This window comes from Saccostrea echinata, unplaced genomic scaffold (assembly GCF_033153115.1).
Source record: "Saccostrea echinata isolate AGI-Se365-2 ecotype Australia unplaced genomic scaffold, CSIRO_AGI_Sech_v1 ptg000025l, whole genome shotgun sequence".
Lineage (NCBI taxonomy): Eukaryota > Metazoa > Mollusca > Bivalvia > Ostreida > Ostreidae > Saccostrea > Saccostrea echinata.
In genome coordinates, this window is record NW_026889774.1 from 18,150,936 (window position 1) to 18,173,780 (window position 22,845).

Below are 22,845 nucleotides of genomic sequence, written 5' to 3' on the forward strand. Positions count from 1 at the left end.
GGTGCACACCTTCATATGGCAAAGAATAAGTGTACAAATTTTCAGACAAATCCTTGCAACAGTTTCCAAGAAATGGTCCGGACAAAATCTCGTCTACAGACAGACGGACAGACAGACAGACGGACAAGCTGATTCCAATATACCCCCCCCCTAAACTTCGTTTGCAGGGGGTATAACAATGTCCCAGCCGTGGCATATTTCTTTGATGGAAAATTTGTATTGCATTCTTAAAACATTCCTATTTCAGCCCATAACCCATCGTCTTAAGCCACGGTCCGGAGTCCGCATATAGCTCTCTCCTACCCGTGGCTGCTTGATCACAAAAAGAGTTGTAATCTTGAATATTTATGCCTCTATATTGTGAAGTAATGTTCAGCCAATGACAATATTTGTTTATATCGCAATTGAAATCAACAATTGACATCAACAGTATACAAGAAATGTTTCATATACTGTGATTGGGTATTGAAAGGTCGCATCAAAGTTCATTATCTGACTATGCTTTACTTGCATTAGTCAATATTTTAATGAGCAACAAAATATTCTCTTCTCATTCAACCATGGCCAGAATGGGAGAAGATTGTACATTTTGGCCGTGGTTTGCGACGATGCCCACAACCTTGATCAAATGTAAACTCTATCTTCTGAAGTAAATAACCAGAACTCTCTGACGAGACTGTGGCTCTACTGGTTCGTACTTATAACAAGGGAAAAGAAAAGTAGCACTTGGACTTGAAACTTTGCAACAGCAATAAATAGAGTAATGATCCTTGGTTAAGTCTCTTTGTGGCAAGATTTATTGCAATCAGATTAAAACTGTATGAAGAGTAACCTTTTAAAAGATTTTAAAAGAAATTTTGATTTTAGTATCCATGGCAACATCATTCAACAAAATCAAAAAAACTGACAAGACAATTATGTATCTCAGTGTAGTCTATTTGCATACCAAGTTACAATGAAATCAAAGCAAAATTATAGAAGGAGCAGCATTTTGAATGTATTTCACAGAAATCTGTATTTTTAGTAACCATGGCAACACTTCACTAAAATCAAAAACCGATGAACAGAATTATGTATCTCAGTGTAGTCTACTTGTGTGCCAAGTACTTTTGAAATCAGACCAAAACTATAGGAGCAGTAGCATTTTAAAGGAATTTCACATAAATTTCTATTTTTAGTAACCATGGTAACAACATTCATCAAAATCAAAAACCGATGCACAAAATTACGTATCTTAGTGTAGTCTTCTTGTGTATCAAGTTATATTGAAATCAGACAAGAATTGTAGGAGGAGTAGCGTTTTAAAGGAATTTCACAGAAATTTCTATTTTTAGTAACCATGGTAACACCATTCATCAAAATCAAAAACTGATGCACAAAATTACGTATCTTAGTGTAGTCTACTTGTGTATCAAGTTATACTGAAATCAGACAAAACTGTAGGAGGAGTAGCATTTTAAAGGAATTTCACAGAAATTTCTATTTTTAGTAACCATGGCAACACCATTCATTGAAATCAAAAACCGACGCACTAAATCATATTGTATCTTAGTGTAGTCTACCTGTGTGCCAAGTTAAAGGTAAAGGTTTTTACAACGTTGCCACACAGAAACAGATAGCAATAGGTTTCCTGAGTGGTTCTGGTGACCTAAAAAGTGTTTTACAATATATTACTATTCCTGTATGTATAATTTGGCCCTGAAGAAAATGTCAATGACCTAGGATTCAGTCGATCCTGGAACTTCTTATGACAAAATATACAGTGATACACTCACCTTGTGACCTTCCATCACCAGTTCTTTAGGAACATAAATTCTGGTATTCATATATCCCTGTAAAAAAAAACTTGCAGGTGACTCTTTACACATACTGTGGATTCATTTTATTTTACAAGTGTTAACATTCATGGACAACCAATCAATAGTTTTACTAATTTTTTGGCGTGTAATTTTATGATAACTCGTTTGTACACAAGATTCAATTACCTGATACATGTATGTTCACAATGTTATTGTTCGTGGGGGATGTAAATTTGTGGGTACGCGTCCTCCACAAACAATCACGATTCCACAGGTTTGCCCTCTCGTGTGAATTTTTTTAAATTTTGAAATACTTCACATTTTGACAATGGTGAAAAAATAACATCTTTTCTTAATAAGTATGAATGATCTGACCTTTCTCAAAATTGTGTTTCTTTGAGAGCATTACACTATTGATAATCACAACTAATTGAAAAACACTGCAGTAAACAGTCCTCAGATCTTAGAAGCAAAACAATAACAAGACATACATGTACCTTCTATAAAAGCCATTTAATTTCAAATTAAGGTTCTCATGACACTAATTTTAATGTGAAAACAAAATCTTCATGAATTAAAAAGATTATACTTATTAGGGTTTTAAGATAAGAGTAAATTTGCTTGGCTCAACATATCTGGACCACATCTAACTTCCAGACAAGAAGAACTTTGAGATCAAAGTTAGAGCTTTCAAGAATCACCTACAGTAGGTATATAGAGGATATTCAATGTTTTGCAGTTGGATATGGAATTTACATGTATTTCGTGACTGGGACAGGATTTTTTTTTTATATTTTCATGAGTGCAAAGCACGAGTGAAAATATAAAAAAAATCCGTCTCACGAGTGAAACAAAATCCATATCCAACTACAAAACATTAAATTTTCTGTTAATTATTACATTTTCTTGATTTCCCTTTGCCACTGTCTTTTTTTAAAGCTGAACACAATTTGTAAAAGGAATTTGTCTGCCATATTCGATTCGTCTCTCACTATATCTGAGGACCCCTATATAAAGCCGCTCACTTAGTCACTATTCAGTGTATTCAATCGTCAACGGTTTAGATGGACGTATGCTTTACAGCACTCAGTAGCGACAAAAAATAACTGTGTACTTCTTCTAATGCAGGAGAGTAAGATACCAAAGAAACTTACAACAGTTGCACAGGTCAGTGCAGTATACAAACACAAATACACGTAACTGCAATAAAATGTAAACAAAGGTAATGCAAGATAACCAGCACGAACACAGGTCGCCATCCCAGGTGGATACCTGTGACAATAAAGCAGTCAGGTGTAACAAATGCTAAGAGTATACCTGGTGCTGATTTCCTAGATAGTCTTATTGAAAATGGCATATGCCTATTTATGAGTCGTGTTCAGCTTTAACACAGTGTCATAGGCCATGATGTCATACTTGAGCGGTTGAGATGTCATAACTTAGCAAATGTGATATTGAAAACACTGTAACGTGGATTTTAGCAACATATTTGGAAAAAAATTGTAAGTTTAAGTCTCTATCAAGATGCTTTAGTTACTATCTCTATCTTATGACAGGCCAGAAATTATTTTTTACTTACTTTGATATCCTTTTACACTGTGACAGAATATCACTTTGGTATTCACACAGTGACAGAATATCACTTTTATCCAATAAATAAATCACAGTATTTCACTGTTGAAAATATAAAAGTCTTTATAGACACTTTCAGACATATATTTTCTCTGCTTGATAAGTGACACAAACCTTTGATTGTTTGATAAAACACTTGGCAGGTAGAACTGGTTCCAGATTGGTATCTTTCAAAGTGATGTGTGTGGCCTTACTCACAAGCAGACCTAATGCAAGATCACAGACTGCATACAGTTTCTGAAAGGAAGCATATCATCCTAATATTCAAATATTGTAAAACTTAAAACAAATGTCTACTATCAAATGAATATCCAATAACATACATGTAAATTAAGTATCATTCATTTGAATACAGACATGCAATTTGCTGCTTTATACTGATAGGATCATTGCTACTGTGGCTTCTGACCTTGTTTGTGGCTTCATCCTCTGGATCCTGAGCATCCTTACATTGTTTAATGTTTTCCAACATTTTTCTAAAGAATGAATAATTGCAGTCTTCACTCTTACTGATAAGAGGGTCCATTATAAACCATAGGCACCTAATGAAAGAATAAAAAGTTGACACTATAAGCAACACTTTGCACAAAAACAAAATCATGTTGTACATGCTTTACTATGAAAATCTTTAAAACTAGCAGTAACAAATATAAGATTTAATATGAACATTGTAAAGAACTTGTAATGACGTTCCATAATTCAATGAGAGGAAGGTGTTGGGAGACAGTAATTATCAATATTATCCATTTTTTTTTCCAGCTCCCATCACCTACATGTACCGTATTTGCATTACCTAATAAACAGTAATACATGTATGTACATGTTAATTCCAGACAACTATATAAAACACTGCCTCCCCCTTCCAGAATTCTTTTTAAGAAATTGGCAACTAAAGACACTAAATTGGCATTAATGATGTGATCAATTAGTAAAATAACCCAACCACTAACATTTCGATCATCCATCATACTGTAAACTAACTTTTTGTGTCCAAAAAATGCAGTGAGTATTACAAACTTTCTTAAATCCTGAATATTTCCTGTCATATTTAATTCATTGTGTTTTTATAAATGAATATTTTCTATGTTGCAAAAATTTGTAGTAGCAGAGAGATTTCAAATTACACAGAAATGTTGTTACAAAAAACGGTGTGTAGTAAATGCTCTCTGAAATCCCAGCATGTACAATTCTGGAACAGCCCCAGTTATCACTCAGCTTACTAAATGAAAAGTCAGGTACTTTGTTATATCTGTAACTTACTCCTTGATGTTTTTGAGGACTTCTACATGCTCATGAGACTGAAGATCTGGATCATGTGCTAGCAGATGAATTGTGTAAGGTATGGAATACTCAGGCATGAAATGGAACAGTCGAGCTGAAATTGCAAATAAACATACAAGTGAAACGCCGATTTACACAGAGGCCAATCTCTTACCCTTAAGTCCATTATAAAAAACTGAACATAACAAAAGTAGAACAGACAGTAAATTCAAATTCTTTAATTCTGAAAGGTGTTAAACATACCCCCAATAGATGGATTCTGTTTGATATAATCCCTCCTTTTTGATATATTTGCCTGTAGGAAGTTCTTGATTTGTAATTTTCTTTCCTTCAGTGGATCATTTGCAGCAAGACTAAATATACTCATATACTCCAATGGAAGTCGGAGCACAAGCAACCCTTTGTTCAATTTTAAGGCAAAGTTGAGTCTCACACGGTAACAGCTATCCTGTGAATCAAATTTTCTATATTAAAGCAAAGAAATCAGCTATATCAATTTTCTACATTGAGAGAAAAGCAATCAGTTTTAACAGGTTTTACAAACCAATGCAGAAATGTTAGGAATTTTGTACATATGCTTGCAGAACATAAACACTTAATAACTTTTGAAAGATCTTACATTCATTAGTAGAGCTAAGGCCTGAAACTGTTCCCTTGTGATTAGATCTCCATAACATTTGTATTCTGCTAGCTTCAACATACAACATCCTGCCTGGAGTCTCAATCTGGCCAACTCTGGTTTACTATAACAACAGAACTTACATTTTAACAAATGCCACATGCTCACTTGAGCCAACTCAGCTCTGCTTTTCTTTATCAGAAGATTCATAAAGATTTTCTCCAACTTAAATAATTCCCATTGAAAACTTTCATCCAGTTTTGGCAACACTCTACCCTCAAGGACCATCACTTGAATAGAATTGAATCTCCACCCTGAGTGTGTTAAAGTATGACTTATCATGGCCAAACTGTTCCGGAAGAGGATTGTTTAAAGACTTTTGCTAGGTAAAAAATATGTTCCCCTGTTTTTTTTTTGTTGTTGTTGTTGTTTTTTTTTTTTGTTTTTTTGTTTTTTTTTTTTTTTTTACAAAATAATCAATAGAGTCCCACTCTAACACCAGGCCCCAGGATCACAAAACAGACTTACACTTAAGTCAAATTTTTAATCGCCTGTAAAATGTTTTATTAATTATTGAATTAATCTCTAAATTTGCAGATAATAACACTTTTGCAAAGCAATTTTGAAAAATATTTTTAGTAAAAACTTTGTTCTGCTTGACTTCTACAGACATTAAGTACAAAATAAAGATTTTGACTTAAGCTTAAGATGTTTCATGATCCCTGGGCCAGGGCTGCATTCAAGATTGTAGCAGCTAACCTAACAGTTGTGGTAGATATCTATCTCTATTAAATGGACAGCTAGCCTACCTGCTAAGTGTTAGATTTCGGATAAAAATATATTAGTAAAAACTTATTTTTGGAGCAAAAAAAAAAATTATTTCAAGGTAAAATATATATATGTAAATTTTAGGGATGTCAAAATATTTATTTTCCTTAGTCAATTATTTGATTACATTATTTGAACAATAGTAGAAAATTATGAACATTTTGGATTAGGTACTTATCTTCAAATTATTTCTCCATACCTAGCAGCTAGGCGAGCTCTCTATTCAAGAGCGTAGTTTTACGTAGATGCTACGTAGCCGCTACGCTCTTGGACACGGCCCAGAACCCAGTGCTACAAATTTCATAATTTTGGAAGAGACATAACTATGCTATTAGTCTCTATGCTGAATACCTAGGGGCAGAAAAGATATTTTTAAAGAAATAATGCACTTTCTCAATATAATGAGTAGAGCCCCGTCTTAACACCAGAACTCTTGATCCAGAGGCCATAAATTTCAGAACTGTGAAAGACCACCCTTGCTCTTGTTAAACAACCATACTTAACATAAAGGTGGAGAGATGAACATTTTTTAAATTAAAAAACATTTTGCATTTTCACTATATTTGACCAATAGAGCCTCACACTAGCTCCAGAACCCCTGAGGTTACAAATTTCAGATATCTGGTAGATGCTAACTAAATGGGGGGGGGGGGGGGGGGGGGGAGGAGCATGAAATTCATAATTTTTGTTTCCCTTTACCAATAGAGGCTTTAAACTAATTGGTTTGAGGTTCTAAAGAAAAAGCTGAAAATGTCTGAGTATTAATGCACAATGGACAAAAACAGATAGCAATAAATCACCCGAGTTTCAAATGATCTCACAATGTTAAAGTTTACAGACAGACAGCAGAGAAAATCTCACTTGTGTTTCATCTCAAGTGAACTTACAAAAAAAACCCAACTTCATAAAAATGAACTTTCAGAGTGATTCTAAATTTTCTGTTTACTTGATCATGCCCTTTTCCATCAGGTCTCCTTCATGAATAATAACTGTGTAGAGAAGTCTTAATGTGGAGGTTCCAGAATTGTTGGCATTGCTTTGTAAACCCTCTAACCATCTCACAAGCATCTTCATTGCCTGCAGCTATAACACAAATCAGTATATAATTAATGAAAATAAATATTAAGTGAAATCAAACTGATTATGTTCGCAATAATTTCAATTTTTGTCCTAAAGTGTTACAATGCAATGCACATATCACTGTGTCATGGTATCGTGTACTTTTAAAGACAGTGAGAAAAAAAAATTAAAAAGAGATTTCCCATGAGAATTTGTAATGAAATCTTAGCAGCAGACCAGTAATGGATTTCAATAAAACTTTCCATTTATTCCATTCCCATACATTCTTAAGACTCCCTTATCTCTCATGTAGTTGCCCAAATGGCACAGTGGTTAGAGCATTCACCCTAGAGTCGCAGAGTAAGGATTTGATCCTTATGTTGCGGGTTCAACGCGGTATCAAAATATTATGCTACACCGGTCCTTTGGATGAGACCTTATAAACAGAGGTTCCGTGTCACAGTAGATGCTGGCACGAAAAAGTTCCCTCACTACTCAATGGCCCTGAGTGCCGAGTATAGGTCAAAATTTGCAGCTCTCCACCGACAAGTGGTGGCGTCTCCATATGAGTGAAAAATTTTCAAGAGGGACGTTAAACAATAAACAAACAAACATCTCATGTAAGATGAGCGTTAGTATCTTAGATATTCCATTGATTGATAGAAAAGACATTACCTTGGCCATAGTTTCCTCTGTGACATGATGCTCAGAGTACCAGCTTTCTGTTGTATCTGGTCCTGATGACTACAAATTAAAATATCAGATTAATATCTAGTCCTGATGACTACAAATTAAAATATCAGATTAATATCTAGTCCTGATGACTACAAATTAAAATATCAGATTAATATCTAGTCTTGATGACTACAAATTAAAATATCAGATTAATATCTAGTCTTGATGACTACAAATTAAAATATCAAATTAATATCTGGTCCTGATGACTACTAATTGAAATATCAAATTAATATCTGGTCCCGACGACTACTAATTGAAATATCAAATCATTATCATGATTATCTAAGTCTTCTCTTCGTACATATTAAATTCAAAGCTTCTGAAATTTTCACCTTAAAATTTATCTTTACATAACATAGTGATATTTGTTAAAAGAAAAAGAAAACTTGCCCTGTCCATCATCAGGAGGTCTTTAACTATGGTTTTGGACACAATGGCCTTGATATCAGCTGCAAAGTCTGAAGGACACAGCTTGGCAATGTGTCCTAATGCAACTATAGAGGTGATAAAATTGGCTGACTCGGGATTAAGAGATTTCTTGACATACTAGAAAAAGAAATATCACTAGTAAATTTACATTATCTAAATTTTTACATGAATACTGCTTTATAAGATTGAATAGCTGAGATTCATATTATTATTGAATCTAATATGCCTTGTAATATACTTAACGCATTAAAAACTAACTACGGTATATTTGTATTTGTGTTCTCAACTTAAAGGAGTCCATACCTCAGGTTCTGAAAATCTGCAGTTATAAGTACTGTAATTGATAATACTCTCAAAAATGTCACTGAATTCACAAAATTTATGTGTATTTACCCATGTTCTTTCTACAAAGTTCATCATTATAGATAAATCATATTAAGTTAGGAAAATTATCAAATCTGAAATATATCTTCAGAAAACATGAATAAAAGCACTTATTAATAATTATGCAATTTCTAATTGAAAACTAACAAATAAATGTACATTTTATGATAAAAAAAAAATATAAGTATCCAGGCATTCAGAAAAAAATGCACCGTTGAAGTTAAAAGTTTTTTTTTTAACTTAATGTAGTATTTACTTCTATAATTTTCAATTGTAATAAAATACATAGTGTAAAAGGCATTTGATATCATTGCAAGGCATAACAGATCACTTCTAATTTCACCTCATGCTAATAAGCATTGGTATTTATGGCAATATTAAAGGGAATCTAATTTCTCTAAAAATATACTTAATTTTTTTCTAAATTGTTTCCAAGACTTCATAGAACCTTGAATAATTTTAAGATGCATAAAATAAATTGCTGCACTAAAGAAATTTCAATTTTAAGCTTCATTTTGAGATGTTTTTGAAGTACAAAAGTATTATAAGTTAGTTTCCTGGCTGAGGAATGGACAACCTTAAGAAATTCCCAGTTTGAGCTTTACCTCAAATACTTGGCTTAGGATGGCTTCTTTCTTTTGGCACACAATTGAAATACACTTGATGGCATGCTTGCTTTGTTTTGGGTTGCCGAGTTTTGCAGATCGTTGAAGAATTGGTAAAAGAACCCTAATAATTAAGTAAAATGCTCTTAATTAACAAGATGCACATGGGCCACTTGCTCACTTTAGAAAATATTCTCTTCCTGACAAAATGAACATTTGTATAGATCTAGAACTTCATATGGCCTCGTAAAGATTTTAATACCTAATATTAAATTTTTACAGTAAATTAAGGTTTGAAGTCAATGTCCACTGTAGTCGTGTGGATGTCTATATCCTAAAACCTTGAAAATAAGCCGCGGCTTATTTTAAGTTTTGGTAAGAAAATGGGGTCTTATTTCCAAAACCGTCTTATTTTCAAATCGCAGCTTATTATCAAAACCAAAAACCGGTAAGCGACAGGAGCATAATCACAGATTATTATCTAGACAATAAATTATAATCGATCGATTTTGAACAAGTATAATATGCACGGCTATCGGACATACTGTAGCATTACCAACAGACATAAACAATTTCTTGTTGTATACCGCTATATTTAAAACCTTAGTAAATTTTGATAAGAACATAAACTTGTTGAAAATGTTAAATTTATAATCTGTTGATGGTTAAATTATATTGGAAAGTGAGTTAAAATTAATTTTAGCTGCATATTCAAGCCGCTATATCATGATGTTATTTATAGACGTTTACACATTCCTTTGCCACGTGCTTGCGTAATGTATCAAATCAGTCTGACACTCGGTTTTCAAAAAAAAAAAAGAAGCAATTTATAAGTTTATTTTGATTTTAAATAACTCAGTGGAAATTTCATGTAAACACCCCCGTATACGTCCCAATTCAAGCCATTGTTGTGAAGAAGTGTACATGTTTGTTTAATAATTTTCTCATCACCCCTATTATCAATGGCTTTGATTATTTTCATTGAAATAATTGGGGTCGATTTATAACCTTCGTCCATTATAGTAATTTAAAAAAAGAAATATCAAGTTTGTTAAAACTTAATTATTAAAATAACTCGAGCTCTGTTGAAAATAAGAGATTAACGCGATGCACACAGTCATGATTACCGTTGCTAAACTAGAAAACTGACCAGTCAGCAAGGGCCCCGCCGAGGGGTGAGAGATATAAGGGTGCAGCTTACAGAATGAGAATTTTGATTACAAAAATTAAAAAAAATGTGAAGAAGAATATGCAATAACAACTGTATTTATAAAATTTCAAGATAATTCCTAAATATCCAACAACCTGTAAAGAGTATCCCTGTATTTACATATTAAGGCAGTAAAAAACATCATACATAATGTAACATGTATCTATAATAACTCAATTAAATGTATATTTAAACAAGAATAAAGCATGTGTTTTTTAAAATGCCAGCCTTCAGTGAATGCAAATATCACCCAGGCTTGACCTTAACTTCAAAACAAACATCAGTTGCAGACAAAGGTTAATTTATCTTAAAGTGACAAATAAAGATAAGCCTGGAAAATTTTCTGCCCCAAACAAGATAATTAATCCCAGGGGATTAATTGTACTGCTCTCTCATCCTTTTCTTCCAAGTTTACTATAAGAACTTTTTCAGTAATGATAGAATGAGTTTATTATCAGACTACGTGATAAAATTAATAGTATTCTTGAATTTACATACAACAGCAAAAAAAGAAAAAAAAGAAAAAAAAGAAAAGATGAATAAATAAAAACAAAATTTTTTTTTAAAAAAACCCCATATTTTATGTAGATCTTGTTTTTAGTGCAATGAAATCATAACTCATTGTGTATTTTACCAAAATAAAGTATGAATATTATTTTAATCCACATTTCAGAGAATGTAAACATCATTCAGAATTGACCTTAACTTCAAAACAAACTTCATTTGCAGACAGAGGTGTTAATTAATCTCAATTTGACAGAAACAGATAATGCTTTGGATTTTCTTCAAGAGGAAAGTTAATTAATCCCATGGGACTAGTTGCAGCTTTCATAGTTTACAATAGGAACATTCTCAGCAGTTATCTCTCTTTGCTCTGGCATTCATTCTAATGTAAAGTTAAGGAATCTACCCCACCACCCCAGCTCCAAACTGGATGACATAGAGAACCAAACTTAGCATCAAAATATGTCTTACTGCCTCTTCAACCAACATACCAAATTTGAACTTAATTGGTCAACTACAAAAAAAGTTATTAGAAAAAATCAGAAAATTTGTGGACGGAAGAATGACAGACGGACGGACAGACAGACAGACGGACGGACAGACAGACAGACAGAGTGATTACTATAGGGCACCCGCAAATCCTTGCGGGGCCCTAATAAAGATTTAAGTCGATTTTATAAAACTGAAGTTCAACAGTTTCTCGTGCATTGTTGAAATAAAATTATTTCTGCGAGGGTAAAGACAACATGTAATGAATGTCAAGATTTCTGTGCGCTAAAAAGAAAATAATAGTGCTTTAATATCATGTGCTTTGTTGAATAAATTATTAATGTCATAGAATGTTTATAATAAAATATATTGTAATTAAAAATAACTGTGTTCTAAATGGAACTATCATTACCGGCTTATTTTCAAATCAGGCTTATTTTCGAGTAATTTTCAATGCAAGAAATAGGTGGCTTATTTTCAAAACCGGCTTATTATTAAATCCGGCTAATTTTCAAGGTTTTAGGGTATATATATTATAGTCTTCTTATATGTTATACTTGTGGATATCTCTATACACTTCTAGTCTTCTTATGTTTGTGGATGTCTATATATACATTATAGTCTTCTTATATTTGTGGATGTCTATATACATGACTGTATATAGTCTTCTTATATTTGTGGATGTCTATACACACATTGTAGTTTTCTTATGTTTGTGGATGTCTATATAATATATAGACATCCACAAAAATAAGACGACTACAATAATATATATATTTTAGTCATCTTATACCTGTGGATGTCTACATGTCTATATTTTTTTATTCAAACTCATCTGTAATCACAGTCCTAGATGCCATGCTCTGAATGAACTTCATTCTACACTATATGGGAATGCTTGCATATAAATACATATCTGATAATTGTGGCCTTGCTTTCTTAAAAAAAAAAACATTAAAAAAACCTTTTCCCTATATCATGTATATATTCTAGCCTCATGAAGTAATAAAGCATATACATGTATACATTGAGAGGCATAAAAACTTACGTGTAAATATTTGGGTGCTCTGATTGTAGATGTTTTCCAACATTAATGAATATCTGTATGGTAAGATCAGCTACAAGAAAATGAACATAAACATAAAGTTGAAAATTCACTTCAAATTTCTCTACTTCATATTGAAGAATTTTTTAAGAAATTGAAAATGTGAAGAGCTTACAGACAAATGCCAGACAAAATATGATCAGAAAAGCTCACTTTGGCTTTCAGTTCAGGTGAGTTAAAAATTACATATTAGGTGCTGTCATAAGACAGTAATGCCCACACATAATTTACATAAAATACACATACAGTATAAAATCAAGCATAAAATGCACAGGTGAGCATATAATCACCTCAGTTATTTAAATAACAAGAGGCCCAAGGGCCTTATCAGTCACCTGAGTATAATACAACACTGTAAACGATCCATAGAAACATAAAACAAAATTAGCTGAAAGATGAAGCTATGATGCCAAAGAATTTCAAAAATGGGGCACCCTTGCTTATTGTAATGTCTGAGACCTGAGGGATCTTCTTGGTTTGCCCAAGTCCTACAGGGATGACAATGAATGCAAAATATACAAAGACAAATCTCTAATGCCTGTATATTTACTTGAGGTGATGCCCCTTGACAAACAACTTAGCTGCTTGCCACTTAGTAACACTTGATACCAACACTTGCCTCTTGGCCATACAAAAACATGGTAATACATGTACTTTTTACCAGCTCTTGCCACTTGGCTATACAATGTGGCTATTTGCCCCTTGTCACAACTTACAGCGTCTCCCAGACACCCTTGCTCTCTGTGATCACCTGGTCACTTTGATTGAGTACAAAACAACTTTATGCAGTCTCTTTCCATATAGACTATGGTCTCCATACCTTTACCCGACAATAACTATCAAGTATCAAACAGGACACCACAGTGTACACACTCAAAACAACCAGCAATTTTGCTGAATATATAATCTTTATATCAATCTTTTATATTGCTTTACAGACAAGAATCCAACTGCTAGCATGCTTTGTTTATTCAAACCAAACATTCATTTTTATTTTGTTTCTCTCTCTTTATATATATAGTGGCGCCTCGTTAATCTGGACACCTCCGTCCCCAGCGAAATCGTCCGGATAAATGAATCGTCCGGATAGGTGAATCACTTCTTAAAAGACGTACCTTCTCAAAGCATGTGCATATGAACATAATGATATCAAATGTGAAGGCAAAGAAAACACCTTTATTTTACCTTGATTTATTGATTTTGTTTTATAGTCTTAAAAGAAATAATTAATATAAGAAAAAGAAAAAAATTAAAATGTAATTTACACGATGGAAAATGGATAGACAGTTTTATGTTGAGACTTCCTTTTTTAACACAGGAAACTTAACTCGCCTTCTATTTGAGTGTGGTTACATGGGTTGACCAAATTTTGATTTGCTACTGTTTTATTTTAGCACATTATTTTTTTTATTTATTCAAGCTCATACTGTTCATTTCCACCATTGAGAATGCTCAAATGACTAACCGCGTATATTCACTACATAGGGAAGTAAGTAACTGAATACTGTAATCAGTGTATATTGTAAACATTCAACGTAAACGCAAGCCATATTCAGGATTATCAATATTTTTTCTATAAATTCTTGTTATATACCTTAAAAAACGTGATCGGCATAATTATATAACTTACACCAGTTACGTATTTCTTAGTGCATTAAAAAGAATTATAATTTCTTGAATTATGTATCCGCGTAAATTGTCTTATGAAAATAAAATAAATTTCAAATAATGTACGTTTTGAGAAATGGAAAATCGTATTCTGACAAACTTACGTGACTAAATACCACAACGAAACCTCATGATTTATTATTCAGTAAAATTTTTTTTAGAACTCTCCAAAATTCTCATAAATTTATATACCGTTAGCAATTAATTCTATTCTGAACGGATTATATAAAATTTAATTAATGCATAGTAAAAGTTAAATTCTTTGAGCTGTATAATATACAGGACGTGTGTTTACCCTGAGGTAAACACACGCTAATTATAGCCGCTATTGTTTGGAGGTCACAGGTAACCGCCTTCAAACTGACTCCACGGACAATGTTTTTACAACAATTATCACTACTGCAAAGAAGGTGTGAAAAGTCGTTCCTCGAAAAATTACCGTCCGGATAAACGAGTCATTTTTCAATGAAATATTACGTTTTGTAGTAGAAATTGACCGTCCGGATCTGGAACGCGAATTTCCAGATTAATGAGACAGAATAACGTGGAAAAAATCGGTTCCCAAAATATATCGTCCGGAAGGTGAAGCGTCCGGATTATTGGCGCCACTGTATATGTAAAACATTCTTTCTTGCATTCTTATTCAATCAAATAATGTTAATCTAATTTTATATACAAGGATTTTCTAATTAATACAATTTAGCAAAGGGGAGTAATTCATTCACTTCAATTATAATTTTGTAATCGATTTGCCTCCTAGATATCAAGGAGGAGAGAGGAGGCACATTTATTTATATTTATACAGTTACATTTATATTATTGCACTTAGTTTTGTTTGCTTAATACTCAGGGCCAAACAACATGATTTTTAGAGCATAAATAGAGACCTGCCCAATCACCAAAACCCCCATACCCAGGGGCCTTGAAGTTCACAATTTTGGAAGAGGCACCCTTGCTCATCATAACCATGCATTTAGATTGTTTGCTTAATACCAAGAAGCAAAAGAGAAGATTTTCAAAGGATTAATTCATTTTTAGTACATCATAAATAAGCCCCCTCCCCCACATAACCCCTAACCCAGGAGCCATGAAATTTACAATTTTGGTAGAGGCATCCTTGTTCATCATAATCATTAACTCATTGGCTTAATACATTGTACCCAGGAGCAGAGAAAAAGATTTTCAAAGAATTAATGCAATTCACTATATAATCATTAGAGCCCCGCCCCAACATCAGAACCCCTAACCCAGGGGCCATGAAATTCACAATTTTGGAAGAGGCATCCTTGCTCATCATAACTATGCATTTAGTTTGTTTGCTTGATACCCAGGAGCAGAGAAGATTTTTTTAATAAATAATGCATTTTCACAATTTTTCAACAGAACCCCACCCTGGCACTAAAACTCCTGACCCTGGGGCCATGAATTTCACAATTTCGGTAGAGGGCTCAATGCTCATTACAATCATGCCAGCAGTTTGACTGCTTGATGTCCAAGAGTAAAGAAAATTTTAAAGATTGCATTAATTTTGATGGTGTTAGCCCCACCCCTCAGGCCCCGGGGGAGGGGGGCAGGGGCCATAAATTTCAAAAATTTTTCTCCCCTTCACCCATTGATGCTTTATGCCAAAATTGGTTGAAATTGGTTCAGTGGTTCCAGAGAAGAAGCTGAAAATGTTTAAATGTTAGCGCAGTTAACTCTTGTGACCAAATAAATTCATTACTGGATCTGACATGAAAGATTGTGGTCAAGAAAATTCTGAACTTAAAAAAGGGAGTTTCTGAAAAAAAAATTCCATATAGAAACAAAGAAGAAAAAAATCAGCCCATATTAGAACTTGAAAATGTTTTCTAACCCCAATTTTGCGATCATTTTGAAAATGAAAATTCCAAAACCTTATTGCATTTCTGTCTGTAGGACAACTCCAATCATCTCGAAAATATGAAATGGGTACCGAGAACCAGGTTTTTTATAAAAATAAAAAACATCATTTTCAAACTCCTTTTAGTCCCCAAAGTTAATATGCGAATTTCAAAACCTAATTGTACATCCTCAGAGCACCCTTAATCAACTTGCAATAGATGAGATTGCTATTATGTAAAATATATGAGTTCTGGAAACCAGATTTCTGTAAAGTGAAAATGTTTTCCCACCCCCATTTGACCTTAGGGTGAAAATGAAAAATCTGAAGCCTTCTTACACATCTACAGGACATCACCAATAATAGTCCAAAAGATGATTTGTCTATGGTGTAAAATTTAAGAGAGGTTTTGGAAACCAGGTTTTTGTAGGTAAAACATTGTTTTTCCCATTTGGCCCCATGATGAAAATGAAAAATCATTTGAAATGAAACCTTATTGCACATCTACAGGACACCACCTATTATATTCCAAAAGATAAATTGTTTTCTTCTTAAATTGTGAGAGGAATTACAGGAAAAAGAAAGAGCGACAGAAGGACAAACCAGGATAACAATGTAACCAAGCTCAGTGATTCATTTTGAAAATGGTTATCATGGGTCCAAAAGACCCCTTTTACTGACAACAATGAGTCCCATGCCAAAACCAATGCGTCCAAATCCAGAGGTACTCAATGGTACCGTATATTAAATATTACAAAGGAAATTCTGGTGAAATAGAAAAAGGTTTTGTCCGAAAGTTTTATTGAATTTGTGAGTGGTTTATACTATAATTACTATCATTTGGAAGTAAGAATAAATGATTTTATGGCATGTAAATAATATACTGTCAACTATGCACTTTGGTTCTATTTTTAGATCGTACATATGATTTCACACATTTGCATCTGTCACAAAATGCACAGAAGCAGACCAGTTGTTTTATTAAATGAAGTAAAGAAAGTTTTCTTTAAAAAAAGAAAAATAGCCTGAAAGAAGAATGATCAAATACTTACTAGCTTCTAAGGAAAAAATTAAAGTGATTCAGGTTACAGTTAAAATACAAATGTAATACAGTATACGCTTCAGAAATGTTCCACAGCAGCCAAAATTGAACTTTCTTTTTCTGATAATTGTCTCATTATTAACTGCAATTTAACAGTGAAGTGTGAAATCTGGCCTAGCTGTTGTTGACAACCTTATACCTGTTAAAATCGCTCAAGAATATCGCTTAGCACGTGGATATGATGCAATCTGCCAAGTTTTGAAGCAGATTATAATGAAATAATTTAAAATAATACCTTTCATTTTATAAATTCAATGCATCCATTGGGATGCACATTTATTGAAATAATGCGTCCTGAGCAAAATATGTGCGTAATTTACGCAGGACGCACACCAAAATGAATCACTGCAAGCTTTCTTTCAAAAGTGTCATATAATGAACCTTCACTTCAAATGTTATTGCTGAAAGAAAATTAATTTTCAACAACAGGATATCACAAGTCTGGAAAATAGGGCTGGGACAATTCAGGGTTTAATTGATCTGGTTCGGTTTCGGTTCAGAATGATATGGTTGGTTTTTTTTACGATTAGATTTGATTTAACCTAAAACAGTCTAAATATTTCTCATCATAAGTGAAAAATAATAATCTCTGCTTTGTAATCTCCTTTACTTAAAGATAACATAAAATTTATGAAAAAAAATATTGTAAAAGGTGTTTGTCTTCCTTTCCATTTTTAAAAGAAACTTAAATTGCCCCCACACTTCCAATCTCCTATTGGCATCCATTTTTGTTTATACATGTTATGTAAATTTTGAATCAAACTGAATTCTGGATCCGTGCACCAAATCAAACAGTATGAACCACGATGCACTGAAGTTTTCAGTGCACTGAACAGCCCTATGGGAAAATGAACAAGAATTTCCCTTCTGCCCCATTAACTTAAATTAAATTATCAAGATATTCAATTCATGTTTATTTAATTATTTTTACCTTTTTACCTTTTAACTTTCACCATATATACTACAAATGCTGGAAATTGACAGCATTGTCAATCATTCCCAGAAATACAGCTGTCTCTGTCTCTATAAGTAAAGTTTCATAATTTCTGTTTCGTTGAACTTACCCACTGCTTCATCGTCATGTTTCAAGAAAGACAACAGCAATTCAAATGTCTCTTCTGTTTTGAAATAATGTGGGTAAACACTGGACAATGCCTAAAACATTCCATTTAAAAGAAAGTTAAAACATTGTCAACTGATTAACATGTACATGTATACTGTATAGAGGGAAATTTTCACCCCTTTCGCCCTAGACACAAGTGGGGAGTTTAAGACAGGGCGAATTCACAGAAAACAGTATAACTTCTTAGACAGAAGTGTGACTGGGAGAAATTAAAATGGGCAAATTAGTATGCACATGTGAAAGGGCTAAAATAACCCTGTATAGAGTATTACATAACAAAGTTTCCTGTAACTTGAATATACATGTACAGTATCTGTTCAATGTCATATTAAAAAGGAAACTAAATAATGTATCATTGAAATGGTGACCATGTCAAACAGCCCAACTTTTTGTATATGTACAATGGACTTCTGAAGAATTGTAATTGGAAAGATTTTTTCAATACCCAAACAAAGTTTATTGATCATTTTGATGCCACAAGAATTTGCTACTTTTAATTTTTGTAAGATGTGAAAATAAAGAAATATGTCTATAGGACAAAAAACCCCTGCTCAGGGTTCATTAATAATGAAACATGAAAAGAAATGTACATTGCTTCTTTGTTTAAGATTAGGGTAGAGAGGGAATAGTGACAGAGAATGTAAGTAATTTATGAAAAAGTTGTATTGTTCTCTTTTGATGAAAATATTTTTAAATGTTTCTTCAAAATTGAGCTAAACACAAATTCACCAAAAGAGAGGTCAAGGTAAAAAAAATTCAAGCAGTCGAATGACTTTCACCAATATGTATAAGCATATGAGGTCTTCTAAAAATTTCTTGTATAGTTTCTTTGAAGGATCGATGGAAGGAAGAAGACAGGATGGAAGGACAGATGTACACAACAAACACTATATGCTCCAGCTATATTTTTGCAGGGGCATATAATATTTTGTTTTTCTTCTAAATTTGTTGAATGTATGACTACCAGAATTATGATACAGAAGATAAAAGATAGCACACTGATTTATGTGTGAGAATCATAACTTAAATGCAAAATTTCTAAGATTACTTTCACATTCCATAACAAGAAAATAGTTTGAATTCAAACATAAAACTGGTTCCAGTTAACTAACCACAAGGAGCCTCACTCCCTTTTCTGCAGCAGCATCTATTCCGTCTGTAATTATGCCAAGTCCCCTAACAGTCTCATCCACATGTTTAACCAACATTTCAATGGCGGCAGCATCAAACATGACAGGTGCTATTCGCTCCAAAAGAGACTTGATGGAGTTGTAGAACAAATTATGTTGTCCAGGACCGGGGCCACCAAGTTTCTTCAATACCTCTTTCTATTTGGAAGAGAACAATGACAATGAAAAATTGTGTGCATTGAAAACTTAACAGAAAGCTAAGCCCTGCTATAATTTACATTATGTGGATGGAAAGAGTCATAACTAGAAAACTGACCAGTCAGCATGGGCCCAGTTATGGGCTAGAAATATAAGGATGAAGCATAGAGAATGAGAATTTTACTTGATTACAAATATTTAACAAGAGGCCCATGGGCCACAACGCTCACCTAAGTCAATAGGGCCCTGCTGTTCTTCATCAGATTTCTTCTCCTATATATTCATATGTATTTATTTTTTATCGTCTGTTCTAGCCACACCCTAACCCCAGGTGCCATGTTTTGAATGAAATTGAATCTGACTATCTAAGGATGCTTCTATATTCATATGACTAATCATGGCTTTGCTGTTCTTGAAAACAATTTTAAAGATGTCTGCCACCTAGGGCTGTCACGGTTACCCGAAATAACTGAGAAACCGCGGTCCAAGTTGTTCGGTTCGGTTTCGGTTCCATTTTTCCAGATTTCAGTTCGGGTCTGGTTTATATATTAGAGTCTGTTCAATACAAAAAATGGCATCGAAATCAAAGGAATGATGACGATAACAGTGATAAATCAAAAGCCTGAAAGGCTTCAATGACGTCGAAGAAGAAAGACAAAAGATCATTTTGAATTTGAAGATAGCAATAAGTCAAGTGAGTGACTCAGGAGACATAAGAAAAAAATAGTTTAAATAAAATATCCCAATTACAGTCTGGGGCCTTATGTCATGGTCCGAATGGAGCAGGGTTCGAATTGACCAGACACCGTCGAACATGTTCATGCTAAATTCTTTTCAGTAAGTTGAAGAACTATGAAGGATTTCATGAATTTATATAATATTTTTTCTAATTGCCAATGTCAAAGCATTGTATTAGTGATTCTAAACTACAACCAAGACTCTGTTCTGTTACAATTACGATCGAGTTACGATCGGGCGTGGTATATGGTATACTGGGAAATGGAGGAAATGGAGAAATACAGCAATACTGGTCAATTTCATCGGTTTTTAGGATAGAGTTGGTTAGAAGATTGTATAAGTAAAGCTAAGATTTAGAAATCCCATCTTTTTAGTCTTGTAGTATTCGCGTTTATGTAATTTTGTAATTATTTTACCTCCTGTTGTGTTGTTTATATTACACGGTTATCATTCCGAAATGTTATTCATGTCATTCAACGCACCCTTTCTGTAGAAATTCATCCGCAACAACCATCACGTTTTTCTTGTGTGAGAATAAAACATAATGTTGTTGTTTTGCAATAGAATTAATTGCAGATATAATTGATGCAATTTTATTTTCAAGCTATTATTCATTTTGAGCGTTTTCAAAGAAATTGGTTTATAGCTATTGCTATTTTCTATTGCGGATGCATCGACTGACACATTCGGTCGCGTACATATCCGGTCGCGATTTCAACTGGGCGCTTGCTAGATGACTTTCGAGCTCCAAGAGCTCGACGTCATAATAAACATCACAACTGAAATCTACTTCATTCCATGACAAAACACTTGTCAATTATCAAAACGAGCAGGAATGGTCAGGTTGTGGCTAACAGTAGGCCACGTAGTTCTACACACCAATGTCTAGACGTTCACATGGTTAAGACTTGTTTTCAATGTATATTTAATGTAACAAATACAGATTTTTCAAGTTAAATTCATGAAATTAAGGTTTAAAATAGATGTAAATAACAACCGAAAAACCCGAAACCGAACCAAAAATTCACAGAACCGACCCAACCCGAAAAATTTTGGAACCGTGACAGCCCTACTGCCACCCTACCCTGGGGGGTGGGGGGTCATGATTTGAACAAACTTGAATCTACACTACCTGGGGATGGTTCCATATCAACATAACTAATCATAGCTTTCTTGTTTTTTAAAAAAATTTTAAAGATTTTTCCTATATATTCCTATGTAAAACTTAGGTTCCCCATTGTGGCCCCATCCTACACCCAGAGGTCTTGATTTGAACAAATAAATAGAATTAAGTTAACAGACGGACAGATGCCAGACAAAATGTGATCAGAAAAGCTCACTTGAGGTTTCAGCTTAGGTGAGCTAAAAAAGATTTTCAGAATTGACACATTGCTAGCATGTAATCCATAGAACCCTACCTTATCTCCAGAACCCTGATCAAACGACCATTAATTCTATTATTTGGAAAAGGCATCCTTGCTTTTCATAACCATGCACTTAGTTTAATACCCAGGAGCAGATATTTTCAAAGGATTTATGCACTTGCACTATATGATCAACAGAACCCTGCCCTTACTCCAAAACCTCTGAGATATGAGCCATAAATTTTAAAATTTTGGAAGAGGCACTCTTCCTCATTACAACCAAGCAATTAGTTTGTCTAATACCTAGGAGCAGAGAAGAAGAATCTCGAAGAATTGATGTATTTTCGGTGTAATATACTCCTATATCAGGCAAGCATTAATTCTTCAAAAATCTTCCTCTGCTCATGGGTTTGACAGACAAATATGGCATAATGAGCATGGGGGATGTTCTTAAAAGCTGAACATGACTCATAAATAGGCACTGTCACACATGTATATAAACCCTTCGATTTCGTTACACCCAATTGTACACTTGAAACTCGTGCTGGCCACTGTGTAGTATTCCTTTTGTGGTCTTAGATTTTGTGTATTTATTCCTTGTTTTATGTGCATTTTCCGTTTGTAATTACGGTATGCATTGACTTGTACATGTATATTTGATGTTACTTTTATCCTGGCTCAGAAAAAGCTTGTAAAATTTGATATTTTCATCATGACCTAGTAACAAGGCAATGTAAGATGTACATCATACAGGTGAGACCTCTACAGTGAAATACTTTGAACTATTAAAAGATCTGTGGATTATATATAGGAGTTGTAGGCATAGCGTTGATAAAAGAGAAATATGCCGACAATGCCTTTTACGAGTAGTGTTCAGCTTTAAATAATGAACTTCACAGTCCTGAGTCCTGTACACACAGCCCTGGCCTCTACAAGGTCACCTACACAGTTTCAGGTTTGATTACAGGAAACAATGATT

General features: G+C 33.6%; 1 protein-coding gene and 1 long non-coding RNA gene across 3 annotated transcripts in view; one reads left to right on the plus strand and one right to left on the minus strand.

Moving 5' to 3' along the window:
- The window catches only part of LOC133192086 (uncharacterized), a 427,629-nt gene that overhangs the window by 134,281 nt on the left and 270,503 nt on the right, over nt 1-22,845 (plus strand). The window lies entirely within an intron of this gene.
- The window catches only part of LOC133192067 (sister chromatid cohesion protein PDS5 homolog B-like), a 63,930-nt gene that overhangs the window by 14,113 nt on the left and 26,972 nt on the right, over nt 1-22,845 (minus strand). The window contains exons 16-28 of the mRNA XM_061327910.1: nt 19,549-19,764; nt 18,378-18,468; nt 12,626-12,695; nt 9,375-9,498; nt 8,347-8,502; nt 7,894-7,962; nt 7,106-7,242; nt 5,332-5,455; nt 4,956-5,160; nt 4,692-4,806; nt 3,841-3,973; nt 3,546-3,668; nt 1,776-1,832 (exon numbers count right to left, since the gene is read on the minus strand). Of these exons, the coding sequence (XP_061183894.1) occupies nt 1,776-1,832; nt 3,546-3,668; nt 3,841-3,973; nt 4,692-4,806; nt 4,956-5,160; nt 5,332-5,455; nt 7,106-7,242; nt 7,894-7,962; nt 8,347-8,502; nt 9,375-9,498; nt 12,626-12,695; nt 18,378-18,468; nt 19,549-19,764 (1,620 nt within the window). The remainder of the gene's footprint in view (nt 1-1,775; nt 1,833-3,545; nt 3,669-3,840; nt 3,974-4,691; nt 4,807-4,955; nt 5,161-5,331; nt 5,456-7,105; nt 7,243-7,893; nt 7,963-8,346; nt 8,503-9,374; nt 9,499-12,625; nt 12,696-18,377; nt 18,469-19,548; nt 19,765-22,845) is intronic.